The sequence below is a fragment of the Dromiciops gliroides genome, chromosome 2, assembly GCF_019393635.1.
Source record: "Dromiciops gliroides isolate mDroGli1 chromosome 2, mDroGli1.pri, whole genome shotgun sequence".
NCBI lineage: Eukaryota > Metazoa > Chordata > Mammalia > Microbiotheria > Microbiotheriidae > Dromiciops > Dromiciops gliroides.
The window spans coordinates 190,464,171-190,480,771 of record NC_057862.1 but is presented as its reverse complement, the minus strand read 5'-3'; the positions used below and the strand labels follow the sequence as shown (position 1 = coordinate 190,480,771).

Genomic DNA, 16,601 nt, shown 5'->3' with positions numbered 1-16,601 from the left:
GACCATGAAGGAATTCACATTCTGTTGTATACAGGTAGAATGGAGAGTCACAGATTTTGAGCTGACCTAAGAGGTTTAGACAAACTCTCTCAGTTTATAAGTAAGGAGACTAGGCCCAGAAAGGGGAGTGACTTTGCTGAAGCCACTTGTGTCAGAAGCTACAAGAACCTTGTCCTCAGGCCTTGGCTAGGGTTCTTATGGATAGAGGGTAATGGAAGGAAAAGGGATAGATTCATTCCTGAAACATACAATACCTGAATTTTTATAAGTGGAATCATCTTTCCCGTTTATTTGCAATGATAACTTCAGGCATGTTTTATCTCTTTCTGATTTTACCTTCAGTGGGCCATGGCTCCTTCACAGCTTACTTTACTCTTGTTTCTAGTCTCTTTATGTGGGGTTATTGATCAGGAAACAAATTCCCTTTAACGTTATTTCTGGGATGAATTATTTGGCTAAGATGGCCAAGATGGCTAATTTTGGGGCTAAGATTATTAAGACTAATAAGTCTGCTTATTATGTAGTGAAGAGAGCACTCTGTGAGGGTGGCAGAAAACTTGAATACTGCTACTACTAATTAACTCTGTGACCCTGAACTAGTCCTTCAACCTCCCTGAACCTCTGCGAATTAGAGCAGAAGCAGCACCCATCCTTCCAACCTCACAGGACCATTGCAATGAGTGAATAAGACACATGGAAACAGTTTGCCAAAGATCAAGTGCTTTATAAATGGTCCATATTATGAAATGAGATGTGAGTGCAGCATCTCAGGTTTGGAGGGGCCCTCGGAGACCATCTAGCCCCACCTGTCATACCTGAACAGCAATTGCTTTGTCAAACTACATGGTAAGCGGTTGTCTGGCCTTTGTTTGATGCTCTCCAGTGAAAAGGGGGGACGGAGAGGGGAGGTAGCCAATCGCCTCTGTAAGCCACTCATTCCACTTTTGGATAATTCTTATCATTGGGAAAATTTTCTTTATATCAAGCCTAAATGTGCCTGTTTGCTACTTCCTTGGAGTGTTCCTGTTCCTGCCATCTGGGACTAATCAGGATGTCTTCCAGATGACAAACATTCAAATCCTTGAAGACAGCTGTCATGCCCTCCTCCCTAAACTGTATTATATATTCCCCCCCTCCCCAGTCTTGACTTCTCCAGGCTAATCATTCTCAGTTTCTTCAACTTATCTTGCTATAATATATAACAATATATCATACATATACACATACACACACACACACATATATATATATATACATATATGCATATGTATGTGTATATTTACATAAAATAGATATGAGTGTATATATGTGTGTGTATGTATATGTATATAGCTACATATATATGTATACCTATATATATCCTGCTATATATATTCTTTACTCCCTTTACCCTCTGGAAGCTCTCAGCTTATCAGTGGCCTTCCTAAAAGGCCATGCACAGAAATGATCACAATAATCCAGATAGAGTCCGGGGTGACATTTTAAAAGTTGGAGAGATGTAATTTCTGGGTAATTAGTCATTTTATTAATAATGCCAGTGTTTGGGGGCAGCTAGATGGCGCAGTAGATAAAGCACCAGCCCTGGATTCAGGAGGACCTGAGTTCAAATACGGCCCCAGACACTTGACACTAGCTGTGTGACCCTGGGCAAGTCACTTAACGCCCATTGCCCCGCAAAAAAAAAAAAATAATAATGATAATGCCAACGTTTTGATAAAAGGTCAGTGTCCTTCTCGAATGCCAATGACAGTCATGGTGGTGGTCTCACATCTTATATGCCCTTGAAAGACGAGTGTTCCTGAGGGTGGCAATCAACTCTGATTGGTTAACAATTAATGAGAGAATTAATATTAAAATGAAGGGCTGAGAGTGACATCATGTCATTCTTGGCCAGAGAGACTATTGCTATACCCAGACCACCCCCAGCCTTGGGCAGTCTAGACAAAAGGATCTATCTCCACCCAAATTTAATTGAGTGGAATTCACCTTACATTAGAAATTCCTTGTAGGGTTAGGTTAGGAGTTAGAGTAGAAGAGATTAGCTCAACCTCCAGAGACTGAGTTTTTAAAATGAGGACTATAAGAAAAGGGGGGAGCTCTGGATCTCCCCTAAATCATTGCTTATTAGCAGTCGTTTTTCTCATCAGCCAGGACAGAGTATGGTGGAACTTTTCATTTCCTTAATCTGGGTTACCATCCCTCCAACTATGGAACCTAAGATCCAATTAATTTTGTAGGCCACCATTTCACAGTGGTGACTCATATTGAATGGTTGAGAATCCTGAGGTTTGGAGAGGTAAGGACTTTGCAATCAGTGGGGAGGCGGGGGTGGGTGGGTGGGGGTAGGGGTGGGGAATGGGGAAATTTCCACACCCTTATAACTGCCCCCACACCTAAGGAACAATAATAATGTCTGATGTTGCTACCTTGCTCTAAAGTTTGCAATATGATTTATATACCCCCCGCCCCTTTGTTCTGGATCTATATTTTCAATGGGGGAGGGAACACCTCTATGAGGAAGCTGCTTCTAATAATGCAGATATGCAATTGTTTAGCAGTCTGTAGAGAGAGGGAACACAATGTTGAGGACAGAGCTGGCCTCAGCCTTTGGATCACTAGGGTTCAAGTCTTACCTTTGGCACATACTGACTGGATGACCTTGGGCATGTCACTTAGTGCCCCATGGCATCTCCCTTACCTACCCTGTTTCACTTTTTTGGAATTTTGGAATTTCATAGGTGGGATTTTCAAAAAGTGAGCCACACCTGTATTCCTTCTTCTTTGTATTTCTTTGAGCTAAAAATTAGCTTAAGAGTACACTTGGGAAGTAAATGACAATGAAATATATACAAATTGTTTGGTAGCAAGAGAGGAGAAGCAGAGATCCTGGCAAACTGAAGATCCCGTATACCTAAGGCAGGGTATATAGGCTCTGTTCCTTCAGACAGAGAAGCCTTATAAATCAGGGCAAGCTTTAGATTGAATAATTCAACCTTGTCAGATAAAATGAACCATCATATTTTTTCTTTTTTACTAGTTGGATTTCCTCATAGGCAATGAACATAATTGTATTTTAAAACAAAATAATTCTTTTCATTCTGGCTTGACAGCTTTTGGCCTTGGCCAAGGGGCCACTTCTAGTCTAATTTCTTTGTATTCCATCCACAAGTGATTATCAGTTGCCTGCTTTGTACGCTTGCATGTTCTGGGTGGTGAAGAGAGAGTGACAAGGAGGCAGCATGTAGTTTATTGGAAAGCTCCACCCAAACAGAAGACCTGAGTTTGAGTCTACAGCTTTGCCACTGAGTACTTTTGTATCTGAGGAAGTTATTTAACCTCTCTGAACATTGGTTTCCTTATTTGTCAAACGAGGATAATAATGCCAAGCACTTATTTTTAGGATTAGCTGTATGGGGAAGCATTTTGTCACCATTCTACCAATAGTGTGTGATTTTGGGTGGGCCTCAGTTTATTCTCTAAAATGAATGGGTTGGATGAGATCTCTCAAGTCCCTTCTAGCCTTAAATCAATGATCCTAACCATCAAAATGTATATAAATGTAAGCTATGATGTATGTATTTATACTCTTTCTTTGTTTTCTTCATCTCACTTGGTCAGGAGCTCTGAATTAGACCCTTCCAACAGTCTGATCAAGCCTCTGGCCCCCTTATCAGGAAAAAAAAAAGTATTTTGGGGAAAGGAAATACTAAATTTCAGTTAGGGGTTAATGAAAACAAAGATGTAATTTTCTTTTTCCCCCATCCAAGTTTATGGCCTCACTGCACAGAGCCCAGATCCTGTGCTCTAAATAATACAGACAAGCTTCTGACCAGAAGTAACGGTGAACTGGTCACTGGTCTAGAATATGAGCTCCCATACTGGTGATGCTTTCTCGAATACAGCAACTCCCCTATTTTGTAATGTTTCTGTTCCAATTGTTCACTGCTTCCGCCGGAGTGCCCTTTAAACATGCCCATGGTTTGAATCCCAGTTCTACCATTGAGCAGCTGTGCAACCTTGACTTAACTTCATATAGCCTTAATTTCCTTACCTGAAAAATGAGGATAATAGAATAATACTGATATTGGCTGCCTCATGAAGTTGTTGTGATGAATAAATGAGGGAATGAATATATTTTGTAAACTAAAAAGCTTTATGTCAAGATCAACTATTGCTAATGATTTGGGCGGAGGGGGGGGGGGTTGGATCACACCTGTAATTTCAAAGGCATAAGGAGCTCTCTCAGTGAGGAATTTCCTCTCCCAGTGCAGAGCAGTGCCTGCTTGGCAACAGCTGTTCTTAGCGAGTTGGGGGCAGCTAGGTGGCACAGTAGATAGAGCGTTGGGCCTAGTTCAAATCCAGCCTCAGACATTTCCTAGCTGTGTGACCCTGGGCAAGTCCCTTTCCCCTGTTTGCCTCAGTTTCTGCATCTGTAAAATGTTCTGAGGAAGGAAATGGCAAACCACCCCAGTATCTTTGCAAAGAAAACCCCAGATGGGGCCGTGGAGAGTCAGATATGACTGAAATGAATCAATAATTCTTAGAGTTACCTGGAGCATTGAGAAGTTAAGTAACTGTCCTAGAATCACACAGCTGGTTTGTGTCTATCAGGACCCTGAGGCCAATTCTCTATCTACTACCATTCACCATATTTCATTATAATGGCCAGTAATAATAATAACAATCATCATCATTGTGTATATGGGGCAGCTAGGTGGCGAAGTGGATAGAGTACCAGCCCTGGATTGAGGAGGATCTGAGTTCAAATGTGACCTCAGACACTTAACACTAGCTGTGTGACCCTGGGCAAGTCACTTAACTCCAATTGCCTAACCAAAATAAATAAATAAATAAACAAACAAACAAACAAATAAATAAATAAATGAAAGTTCATCATTGTGTATATTCTTTTCCTCAGTGCCTAAACTTGCCCTTCAGTATCCTATTGAATACTGGTATAGAGGCATTCAATCACTCAACTAGCATTTATTAAGTGCCTACTGTCTACTGGATATCTGTTATGCTCTGGGTTTACAAAGAAAAGCAAAAAATAAAAAACGTCCCTGTTCTCAGGGAATCTACTGGGGGGAGGCTGTATGAAGATAACGATGTACAAATTATATACAGGACAAACTAGGGATAGTTTCAGAGGGAAGTCACTAAGACTGAGGAGACAGTGGCATGAGTTTATATTACGGGGCCCATTTAGGCCTAGCATCCTTGGGGATGTCCCCCTTGTACATCCAGGAACTCTGAAGGAGCTACTTGGGTATTAGTTCCTTTTCTAGGCCAAGGTCCATCTAGTGAGTCTGGATCTGCAGCAAGTTGTACAAGGGGTCATCTTGATAGCTGGATGCCAAGTACAGCTCTCCCAGTCCCCCCTGCCCCTGAAGGAATCTTGAACAATAAATCTGACGCTCCCATGTTTTGGTCTTGTCGAGTTCTCTGTGTTCTTTTCAGAAAAAGTTGATTTCCTTCCTTCTTCCCGTGTTTCACCCGCTGCCTTCCCCCCAAACAGTTTTTCTTTCCTTGCTAGTCAAACCTCTTTGTTTCAAACTTTTTTTTTTCAGGTTGTTTCTTGTAATCAGGATCTTCTTTGATTTTTCTCGACTCGAGGTGGCTTGGTTTCCTTTTAGGAAGGGCCTTTTGGGGGCTGCTTAATGACAAGGGAAGATGGAGTGGAGACATGTGTGCATGGCTGTGTCTGGCTGTGCCCTGAGGGCTCATGTGAGGCCTGTGTGCATATTCACAATTCCCATTCTGCATTTGTCACATTGTGCTGCTGATACAGTGTGGTTCAGACGGTTCCTGGATGGTTTAGTCTGGTCTCCAGGCTCCTCTCGGGCTCACCCTCCAGGGATGATAGGGCTAGGTTGATGGAGCTCTGAGTCAGAATCTTAAGGAGACACATGAGTAACAAATGTAGAATGTTAGATCTGGAAGAGACCTTGCCTAGTGCCTTTGTTTGGCACATGAGGAAATGGATATTCAGGTACAGTAATATGACCATCATCACATACGTAGTCCGCGGTGGAACCAGGATGAGAATCATAGGATTTAGACCAGGAGGGAATGTTAGAAATCATCTGGCAGACCCTTTTCACTTTATTGGTGAGGACACCAAAGCTCCAAGCGTCTAGACTCACACTCTGGTAGTCTTCCTACTACACCAGATTTCTTCCCTTGGTTGTAAAATTAAGACTCTGATCTCAGTTTACTCCCAGCAAACATTAAGGAGATCTACCACAAATATTGTCATCTATCAAGGAAGCAGCATAGCACAGTGGAAGGAGTATTGTATTTGGAGTCTGAGGCCTTGGATTCAAATCCTGGCTCTGTCATTTACTAGCTGTGTGATACATGCAAGTCATTTCCGTTCTCTGGGCCTCTGTTTCCTCATGTGTGAAAAAGGGAATATTGACCCAGATGGCCTGTAAGCTTCTTTCAAGTTCTAAATATATAACCCCAGGATGCAGTTAAGTTTGATGCACAAACTAGGCTCTGGCATTTTTTCTCTCACTTGAAGGGATCATGGTAGGAGGACTTTGGCTTTGTAGTGCTTTAACTCCCTACTTTGGAGACTGAATTCTATCAGGGTGGGAACTCCCTCCACAACTTTCTATCTGGTATATGCATTTCTTTTCCATATTTCCCCATAAATCCTTCCATAAAACTTCTAACATGATGAAATCAATCAACTACTAGACTGTGCTAGTCACTAGGAATACAAAGACAAAAATGAGACTGTTCCTGTCTTCAAGAAGCTTATACTCTTATTGATCTTCTTGTTCTTTTAATATCTTGGAGGGAAACAGTATAATGAACATAGTGGGTGCTCTATCCACCAGTTCTCCTTCCATCTGACAGGCTCCCCCTTTCTGGGTTATCTTTGCCCTTGATAATCTATCACTGCTACTTTAGGATCATAGATTTAGTGCTGTAAGAAGGGAACTCAGAAGCCATTTAGTCTGACCTTTTCATTTTGCGGATGAGAAAACTGAGGCCCAGATTGTTCTTGGCAATGTGCTGCATCTAATTTATGCCTCACCATGTGTCTTTCCATTTCCCTTTGGGTTACGTGCAGTTTTCCTCCTGAGATCATGGCGTTCCATGATGAATCCTTGCCTTATACAACATCGCTAGAAGACTGTCAGTGTTAAAAAGAGAGGTTCTTGTGGTAGCAGGCACTTTGGAAATCATTGAAAACACAGCACAATTTATTTCTTCTAGCAATCATATCGCTCTTTTAAAAACAACTTTTTTTTGTGTGTGTGTGGGCAATGAGGGTTAAGTGATTTGCCCAGGGTAACACAGATAGTAAGTGTCAAGTGTCTGAGGTCAAATTTGAACTCAGGTCCTCTTGAATCCAGGACTGGGGTTTTATCCGCTGCGCCACCCAGCTGTCCCTTATATGGCTCTTTTTAAGTTTTACAAAGCACTTTATAAACCGCTCATTTGATTCTCACAAGAACCTTGGGAAGGCAGGTGCTATTATTATCCCTCTTAATTCCAGTGCTTTCCCTCTTTTAATTATTTCCTATTTTAGCTGGTTCTGGTCCATTGATGTCCTGTATGTGTTTATTTGTTTGCATGTTGTCTCTTCCCTTAGATTGTAAACTCCTTGAGGGCAGCCAATTGTCTTTTGCCTCTTTTCTTATTCCTAACACTTACCATAGTGCTTGGTATATAGTAGGTGCTTAATGAATGTTTATTGCTTGATTACCCTCATTTTACAGATGAGGAAACAGAAGCTGAAGGAGTTTAAGTGACTTGCTAGTAAGTGTATGAGGCTGGATTTGAACTCAGGTCTTCCAGACTTCAGATCTGGGATTCTATTTATTCATTGTACCACCTAGGTGTTATTGATCAAGCTGATCTCGTCTAACTACTCACTTCTGGGCCCAGTCCATTACTGTATGCTGCAGCTGTCCCAGAAGTACTTGGATAACTATCTGAGAAGCATAGATATAGCAGGCTCTGAGTCCCAGCTCTTGCCACTTACCACTGATAGGATCTCAGGCCAGGTGCCTTCACCTTGTTGGGCCCCCATTTCCTTATCTGTAAAATAAGAAGTTTGATTGGACTAGCTGACTTCTCAAGTCCCTTTCTGCTCCAAGTCTGACTGTTTAGTCTGTCCCTTCCATTGGCTTTTGTAGAGCTCAGTAAGCAATTTAGAGCCTTGCCCTGTTGATCCTCCCTTTCCTGAATCAGCTCAGCGTTCCCTGACGGGACAGCAGTTTCAGTTCCTTGGCTGATTCTGTGTCCCCACACACAACGTTGACATTATTCTTCAGAAATGCACTTCGAAGTACTTTGTTTCCCAAGAGCTCTTGGTGCTTTATAAGCCAAAAGGAAGCTTTTCCTAACCCCACTGATTGCTAAGTTCCCTCCCTCCCCCACCCCATCTCTGTCACCAAGAATCCCCTTTGTATATTCGTATTTAACAGGATGGGAAAGCTGGGTGACACAGAGCATAGAGTGCTGGGCCTGTAGTCAGGAAGACTCATCAGCCTCAGATATTTACTAGCAATGTGATCCTGGGCAAATCACTTACCCCTGCCCGCTTCAGGTCCTCATCTTTAAAAATGAGCTGGAGAAGGAAATGGCAAACCACTCCAGTATCTTTGCCAAGAAAACCCTAAAATGAGGTCACAGAGTCGGACACAACTGAACAACAACAATTTAACAGGATGCTGGGGTCAATTCTTCAGGGCACTGATTAAGGTGGGGGAGTGGGGGAATGCTGGTACTACTTTCAATGGACATTGTCTCAGGCACTCCGATGTACATGTTGGCTTCTCCAATAGAGTATAGGCTCTTTGAGGGCAGGCACTGTTTCACTTTCTGCTTTGTCGCTCTATTACTGAGCACAGTGCCTGACCCATAGTAGCCACTCAATCAAATGCTTTTGGTGGACAGATCGATAGGTTCCCTATTGGGAATGTGAGAAATATTGAATTACATAGACACTTACTTGTCATATTGTAGATGACTTGGATATAGTAATGGTAACATATACCTTAGGGCCTGGAGTTAAGGGTTAGAGTTAGGATCCAACTAGATCTTGAGAGGCTTAGAACAGTGGGCTAAAAAGTATGGGGTGAAATCTAATGGAGATATATAAAATCCTATACTTGGATTAAAAAAAACACTTTGACAAGCATGAGATGGGCAAGGTATGGCTAAATAATCATTGAATATAAAGATGATGCAGCAAGGGTTCTTAGTTCTTCACCATTTTTGTGTGTGGAAGTCTGGTGAATCCTATGCATCCCTTCCTTCTCTGGAAAATGTTCTTAAATAAAGTGCATGGGATTGCAAAGGAAACCAATCATAGTGAATATATATTTTTTAAAAGTTCATGGATCCCAGAGTTAAGTACCCTTGATCTTGCTTGGGGTTTTAGTGGACCACAAGCACAATGTAAGTCAGCTCTGCAAAATGGCAGCCAAAAAAACCAATGTGAGTTTAGACTGAATTAAGAAGAACACAAGTGTCCAGAACACAGGTCATTTCTTTGCACACTTTCCCATTCAGACCGCATCTAGGGTGTTGTGCTCTGTTCTGGGTGCCACATTTTAGAAACAGCAACAGTAAGCCAGAGGGTGATCTGGAAGACAGGTTAGTACAGCGGTCAGACCACCTTCCTGCTACTGCACACTACTCTTGCCTGTGATCAGGCACTCCAGCTCCCACCGTGGGGCCTTGTGCTCCTGATTGGTAAGGGCTCATCCGGCTCCCTGCCCACCACTACATGCTTCCATGGTTTCCATTGCTTGCCATAAGATCAGTAATCAAATCAATACTGCCATTCCTAGAAAGAACATTTCGCTCAATTGTCTGATGACTCTACTCATTATCTTTGCAGCTTTCTAGAACAAAACACTCTTCCCCACTTTGGCCTCCACTCCCTTGTATTGTGGTCTTCCCCATAGAATCTAAGCTCTTTGAAGTCAGGAAGTGTGGGGTTTTTGTATTTCTATTCCCAGCTCTCAGAGCAGTGTTTGGCGCATCATAATAAGTACTTGGTGAATACTTTTCTTATTCATTCACTAATTTATCAACCTAGGTTCAAACTCTACCTCTGGTGCTTACTATGGTTGTGACCTTGTCACCCCTAGAGCTCAGCTTTCTCACAGTAAGATGAGGAGGGGTTTGGGGGCAGCTAGTTGGTGCAGTGGATAGAGCACCAGCCCTGGATTCTGGAGGACCTGAGTTCAAATCTGGCCTCAGACACTTGACACTTAATAGCTGTGTGACCCTGGGTAAGTCACTTAACCCCAATTGCCTCACCAAACAAACAAACAAACAAACAAAGATGAGGAGGTTTGGACTGGATGGACTATGGGATTCTTCCAGGCTCTAAAATCTATGATCCTATGAGCCCATGATGATGATGTTTGTCCTTTGTTCTAGAAGAGGACCAATGATGTCAGGAAGCTGATGTCTTGACTTGTGAGTGGATTGGATTTAAGTGAGGAAGGGCTGTGCAGAGTCATCAGCCTCACTCTCTCCTCTGGAGCCATCTGGGTCCAGTGACAAGATATAGGTCAAGAGGACTGGAGATGACCCCAGATGCAGTGGGAAACCTTGATCTTTTTTTTTTTTTGGTGAGGCAATTGGGGTTAAGTGACTTGCCCAGGATCACACAGCTAGTAAGTGTCGAGTGTCTGAGACCAGATTTGAACTCAGGTCCTCCTGACTCCAGGGCTGGTGCTCTATCCACTGTGCCATCTAGCTGCCCCGAAACCTTGACCTTTTAAGCTAGGGTCTTTCCCAGGTCCCAGTTTGTCTGAGGCAATGCCCCTTCAGTGATTAAGCTAGGTAAGAAATGAGGCAAAAGATGGTATAGTTTGCCTTCCCAAAAGAATCAGTCTTGGGAGGGAAGACCTCAGGGTTTTGGCCAGAACAGAAACAATTGCTATTTACAATCACCCTGAGCCATCAAAACCCAATGATGTGAGGCTTGGGCTGGGACCTATTATTGGCCAATCAGTGAGAGCCAGAGTGATTTGGAATCCATGATGATGGGAGGCGTGAAGGCCAGGCCTTCATGGTTGAAGAAACTGGAGATGAAACTGGAAGAAACAGGAAAGAGAAGACTCAGTAGAGAGGCATGGGAGATGTCTCCAAGCATTTGAAAGGCTGTGATTTGGAAGGGCATCTGATGTGTCCTTGCAGGGCTAGGAGCAATGAGAGGAGACAGATTGAAGGCTTGGTTGAATAGAAGGAAACCCTCTCGTTAGGAAGTTACCTAGAAGTATCCTGGGCAGCCTTGGTAGCACATTTTCCTTCATAAAGGTCTTAGACCACTTGTTGGGAGATATTGCAGTGGGGATTCTTGATATGTGTTAGATTCGATGGCAATCTAACCTTCCAGCTCTTACATTTGTGAAGTTTTCCCCAAGATCCTGGAGATGACAATGTGGAACATCCTGAGATGGTGCTCCAAAAGTCTGGCTGATAGGTCCTCAGTTCATAGGATTGCAAGGGAACTAGAAGGCCACCTAGTTCAACCACCTTGTTTTATGGATGAGAAAACCGGGATCCAGAGTGGCAACTTGTCCAAGTTCCCATAGTGAGTGAGCTTCACAAGTGAGATTTGAACCCAGGTTCTCCAACTCCAAAGCCAGACCTCTCCCATTGTACCCTGATGCCTCTACTGTGGTTTTGAGTTGGTTTCCTGCCCCGTTCTTCGCTCTCGGTGAGAAGAGGGAGCAGGTGGTCTGCTCTGATAATACAAGAGGGTAGTGTGGTGGGAACAGCCAGGAGGATTGTGCTTTATCGTTTCCTTGGAGGGTGAGGGTGTGTGTGTGTGTGTGTGTGTTGTCTCCCTTCTTACAGCACCACCCAGATTTAGCGCCTGTCTCCCCCTGCAGCTGGGGGAGGGGGCCAGGAGTGGTCTGCCCGGCAGCTGCCTGACTGCCTGAATAGGCAGGTTTGTATCTGAGTCCTTTTTCACACTGCTTTACTCTAACCAGATTATATAAACCCAGCACAGGTTTCCTCATTTACTGTCCTCATTTACAAAACAGGAGGAAGTCATCAGTCTCCCCCTGGCACGTATCTGCAGGCCTCCTTCACTGGCACATCCCTGTATTCCCTTGGCTCCTAAGTATGATTGCTCCCTCCCTTCCCCCCCTTCCTGATAATTATCCCTCTGGAAGGGGGAGAGAGATTCTCCTCTCTACTGGACTCTAAGAAGTGTCCCCAAGGGCATCTCTTTGTTCCTCTTGGTGACCATTCAGGCCAGATGCCTTAGAAGGTATCTCTTATCTCTGTGGCCAAGGTCACAGGTGAGATAGATCCTCAGCAAGTTCACCTCTGCTAAGGGAAAATGTCGGGGAGGTTGGTGGCCAGATGGTATTGCTATTGGTATTGGCCTCAGAGTCAGGAAACTTGGGGTCAGTTTCCAGTTCTGCTGGAACTGACTCACTATGTGATTTTCAGGCCATCTGACTCATACCCAGAGTTGCCTGGTGCTATGGCTGAAGCCTCCTTTAAAGAGGAGGTTCAAGTTCCCTGGGGAAACATTTTATGAAATTTATCTTCAAATGTCTGATTTGCTGACTAGGCCATTGGAAAAGCTCTAGTACAGAGGGTTCCTCCTTTCAGGTTCTGACAGGGACTTTCCACCACATTCTCCTTCCAGGACACAATCCCCCAACCCAGTCCTCTGGCCCAACCAGCTAGATAAGGAGAGAAGTCTATCTTTCTTGAACAAAGACCCTCCTAGCCAATGGATATCAGAGGCAGAGGAGGGCCTGCTCTCTCCAGTCCCTATGGAATCCCGAGAAATGGTACCTGTTTGGGTAGGGCACCAGCAGGCATCCTGGAGACCACTGACCCCTGAACTTTGCCTCCAGTGTTCCTGCTTAACAGTAGGACCTGGGATAACCTCCGGGAGCGTAGTGTACACGCTTTGTTTTTGTTTTGTTTTAAAGTATGCTCTTGCTTAAGGTTTAATTGGCTCCAGTCAGTAGGAAAGGGCTCCAAGAGGGATTATTTATGGCTTACTGTCAAGAATAGCTATAAAAAGGGCAGGACTGAGCTGGAGATGCTGGGAAGGGAAAGCAGGGGAAGCGGGAGGGTGCACAAGTGTGTGGTGTGTGTGTGTGTGTGTGTGTGTGTGTGTGTGTTTGCACTGGATGAAATCAGATTTTTGCTGCCTCAGCAGTGTGGTTTAAATTGAAGATTAACCCTTTGACCTTCACAGTGTCAAATCACTTGCAGATGGAGACTCCCTCCCCTCTCCCTCCCCACTCCCTTGTTCTCTGTGTTACTTTGGGGGGAAAGGGGCACTTTTTTTCCCTTTCTTTCTGAAAAAAGTTTGTTGTTAGTGCAGCTGGGGTTTGAGAGGCTCAGGAGCCAATCTGATTAAAAGCAGCTCTTGGCTAAACTCTGTAAAATCCTGCAGGCAGGAGGGGGAAAGGAGTCTAATCCTCTTGTGCACAATGCCTAAAGAGTCTGGTCTTTTCTTTTTAATGTTAGATCGACAATTGTTTTTGGAGAACTTAACTTTCTCTTCCCCATTACCCCTTTCTCTCCCCTCCCCTTTCCAACTTGCTGTGCTGATAGGATTAAAGTGCCTGCCCCAAGAAATGTGGAACTGAACTTTTATTGGTGTTGATAAGGAGTCTGTATGGGACTTAGGTGGCTTTTATTTTTATTTTTATTTTTTGTCTTCCAGCACCAGCAGAACCGAAACCACGTGTGGTGGCAGATCCTCCTCTTCCTTCATAATCTGGCCTTGAACAGAGAGGAGAACAGAAATGGGGCAGGTCCTAGGTGAGACGTTGCTGCCCCTCTCTGTGTGTGGACCACAGGGAGACCCCTTCCACCTCCACTCCTGGAGCAGGACATTGGGGAGAACTCCAGGAAAACTGGCACTGTGTCTTGTGAAGCTTTTGTTATTATTATTATTATTGTTATTATTATTATTTTGATTTTTTTGTTTGTTTCTGGGGTTTTGTTTGTTTGTTTTACTATCTTTATGTACATAAGACCAATTCAACAAGGGACATTTTGCTCTGCTCCCAGCCCCCTACCAGGCTGGGGAGACTTGGTCAAACACTGTTGAAGAAAGGGCTGATGTGTCTGTGCTGATGAGACCTTCTGCTGGCTCCTGGCAAATGGACCCATGAAGAAGCAGGTGTTTGAGATGCCAGCCAACTAGTCCTTTCTGGGAAGGAAGCCTCTTCTTAAGGACAGTGCTAACTAACCAATGAAGTTCGAGTTGGCTTTGGCTCCTCCCACTTCACAGAGCCAGTCTCTTCTCTGTGGCTGATGTTTGGCATAGATTCTAATGCCCAAGCTCAGAGATTGGGTTTGTGTGGGGAAAACCAAACCAGATGTGCTGACATCAGTCCTGTGTTGGTCACCTTGCCCGGCTTCTCCCATAATCCTCTTTCCAGCAACTCCTTACTCCAGATTATGGCTGTGAATTCTTCCCCCTCAGAGCAAAGAAAACATAGGTTTGCTGAGCCTAATACAGAACAGTGCTGTGTGGCAGCACTGTTCTGACCACTGTCATTTGAACATAATGGAAATTTACTCAGTATGGGCTTCCATCTCGGATGTGTGGCCATCAGGGACTAAAGGAGTGGCAAGTTCAGCAGTCATTTAATTGGTTACAAATCCAGGTTCAAGCCTGACCTGTGGCAGCCCCAGAGGATGTAATTCCATGGACAGCTACCTCAGGATCTCTAGCGTTGCTCCCAAAGACCATGGGTGGGTGGGTGGGTAAGGTCACTCTGGCATTCCCCAGTCCCATGAGGCCTGTTGTAGAGTGAACCAGTCTTATAAGCAGGTTCTGGATCTGACTTGGCAGTGACCCAGAATTGATAAGAACATTTTCTTCTAGGGTCTTAGAGTCACTCAAAAGTAAATTGGCCTTCATCTCAAAATAAGTGGAATGATCAGTCACCTTGTTGTATCAGCTTCCTTTGTGAGGAAGGGGGAGCTGGAGGCTTGTCAGCTTTTCTTTGGAAAGTTACTCTGTTGGTAAAGGAGAACCCTGGTTTGAAATTCTTGGTTATGTGAGACACTAGACAAGTGGCCATTTTCTCACTTATTGGTAGGAAAGACATGTCAGTCCCCGAGGAAGATGAAATTCCTGCTTTCTATGGAATTCTCTACCATCCTCCTTTGTACCTAATGCTAGGTGGGAGAAAACAAGGCATAAGGGGTAGGGGTGCTTACTGGCTTTTATCTGCTGAACTATGGGGGGTGGTTTTGTTTGTTTTTGGTGAGGCAATGAGGGTTAAGTGATTTGCCTAGGGTCACACAGCTAGTAAGTGTCAAGTGTCTGAGGCCGGATTTGAACTCAGGTACTCCTGACTCCAGGGCTGGTGCTCTATCCACTGTGCCACCTAGCTGCCCCTCTATGGGGGGTTTTTCAAACAAAAGATAGCGCTAGGTTCAGGGCTGGGTTTCAGGTGTCTCCTTGTTTTTCCAACTTCCTCTGGTTATAACTCTTCTGCACTTGTCTGTCTGTCGTCGTTGCTCCCCCTCCCCCCAAGAAAGCAATCAGAATGGCTGCCTGGAGGGAGATCTACTCTGAAGAAGGAACAGAAAACACATTAATCAACTACTTAGAATTTAAATTATATTTTGGGGAAAACAAATCTCCAAGTAGGGATACAACTGGGTGCTAAAGGAATGTGGTTTGTGGAAGGAGATGTTCTCCCTGGGCAGAGAAGGCTCCATCAGGAATGGAAGATAGGTTGCCTATCTGATCTGTCTCTTCTTTCAGCACCAGATCACCCTCAGGACTGGTGGAGTGGAGGGAGACATTAGGTGGTGGCAATTGGTTCTGAAATCAGTCTGCTTTTGTTGAGCCTAAGACCATGAGGCATCAGTGGTGTCAGCTCCCTTCTGCTTGGATTCAGTGGTGTCCCATCCCCAAGGCCTCCCCTTCCAGAGCCTGGAATCTCATCTCAGGGTGCATACTGTGTTTTTTTCTGCTAAGAAAGAACGGAGAGAAGTCTCTCAAGGAAGTGAGGCAGGGGGCTGGGATGCATGTGTCTCACAAATGGACTTTGGGAAAGGTTCCTTTCTCCTGCCCATCCCTTGACCAACACTACTCTCCCCCAGTGTTCCCACTGGGATTCTGGCATCCTTTCCAGGGTGTGTCGGGGATGGATGTGCATCCTCTTCTCTCTGTGTATCCAGGCTGTGATACCGAGTGTTCTGACTCCAGCTGTTCCTGGCCATCTAAATTAACTAGGAGTTTGCCAGCCTACCCCTAATCCTGCTGGAGGGCATGGAGAAGGGCTAGGCCTCATTTCTACCCCGGGTGCTTAATTAAAACAGCTCTGAAGGCAAAAATCTCTACTCTTCTGTCTTCAGAAGCTTTTTTCTTCTCCTTTCCCCTCCTCAACTCTATCCCATATGTGTGGGATCAGTTCTTGGTTTCGTGGTTTTTCTCCCAAGCTGAGCCAAAGAGTTCTTGTGACTGGGGCAGGGGCAATTCCCCCCCCCCCACACACACACACACTCTTCACCTACTGACTCACTGAATTCACCCTGGACATCCCACCCCCCTGTACCACCTCCCTTCCCTCCCTCCCCCCAGAATCACTAACTGGTGTGAGGTCAGG

At 44.5% G+C, this 16,601-nt stretch overlaps 1 protein-coding gene across 2 annotated transcripts in view; it reads left to right on the top strand.

Moving 5' to 3' along the window:
• BMF (Bcl2 modifying factor) overlaps positions 1-14,722 on the top strand; it is a 28,939-nt gene extending 14,217 nt beyond the window's left edge. For both annotated transcript variants that reach the window (XM_043986118.1, XM_043986119.1), the window contains exon 4: positions 13,691-14,722. In XM_043986118.1, the coding sequence (XP_043842053.1) occupies positions 13,691-13,792 (102 nt within the window). In that variant the 3' untranslated portion in view covers positions 13,793-14,722. The remainder of the gene's footprint in view (positions 1-13,690) is intronic.
• The last annotated feature ends 1,879 nt before the right edge of the window (positions 14,723-16,601 follow it).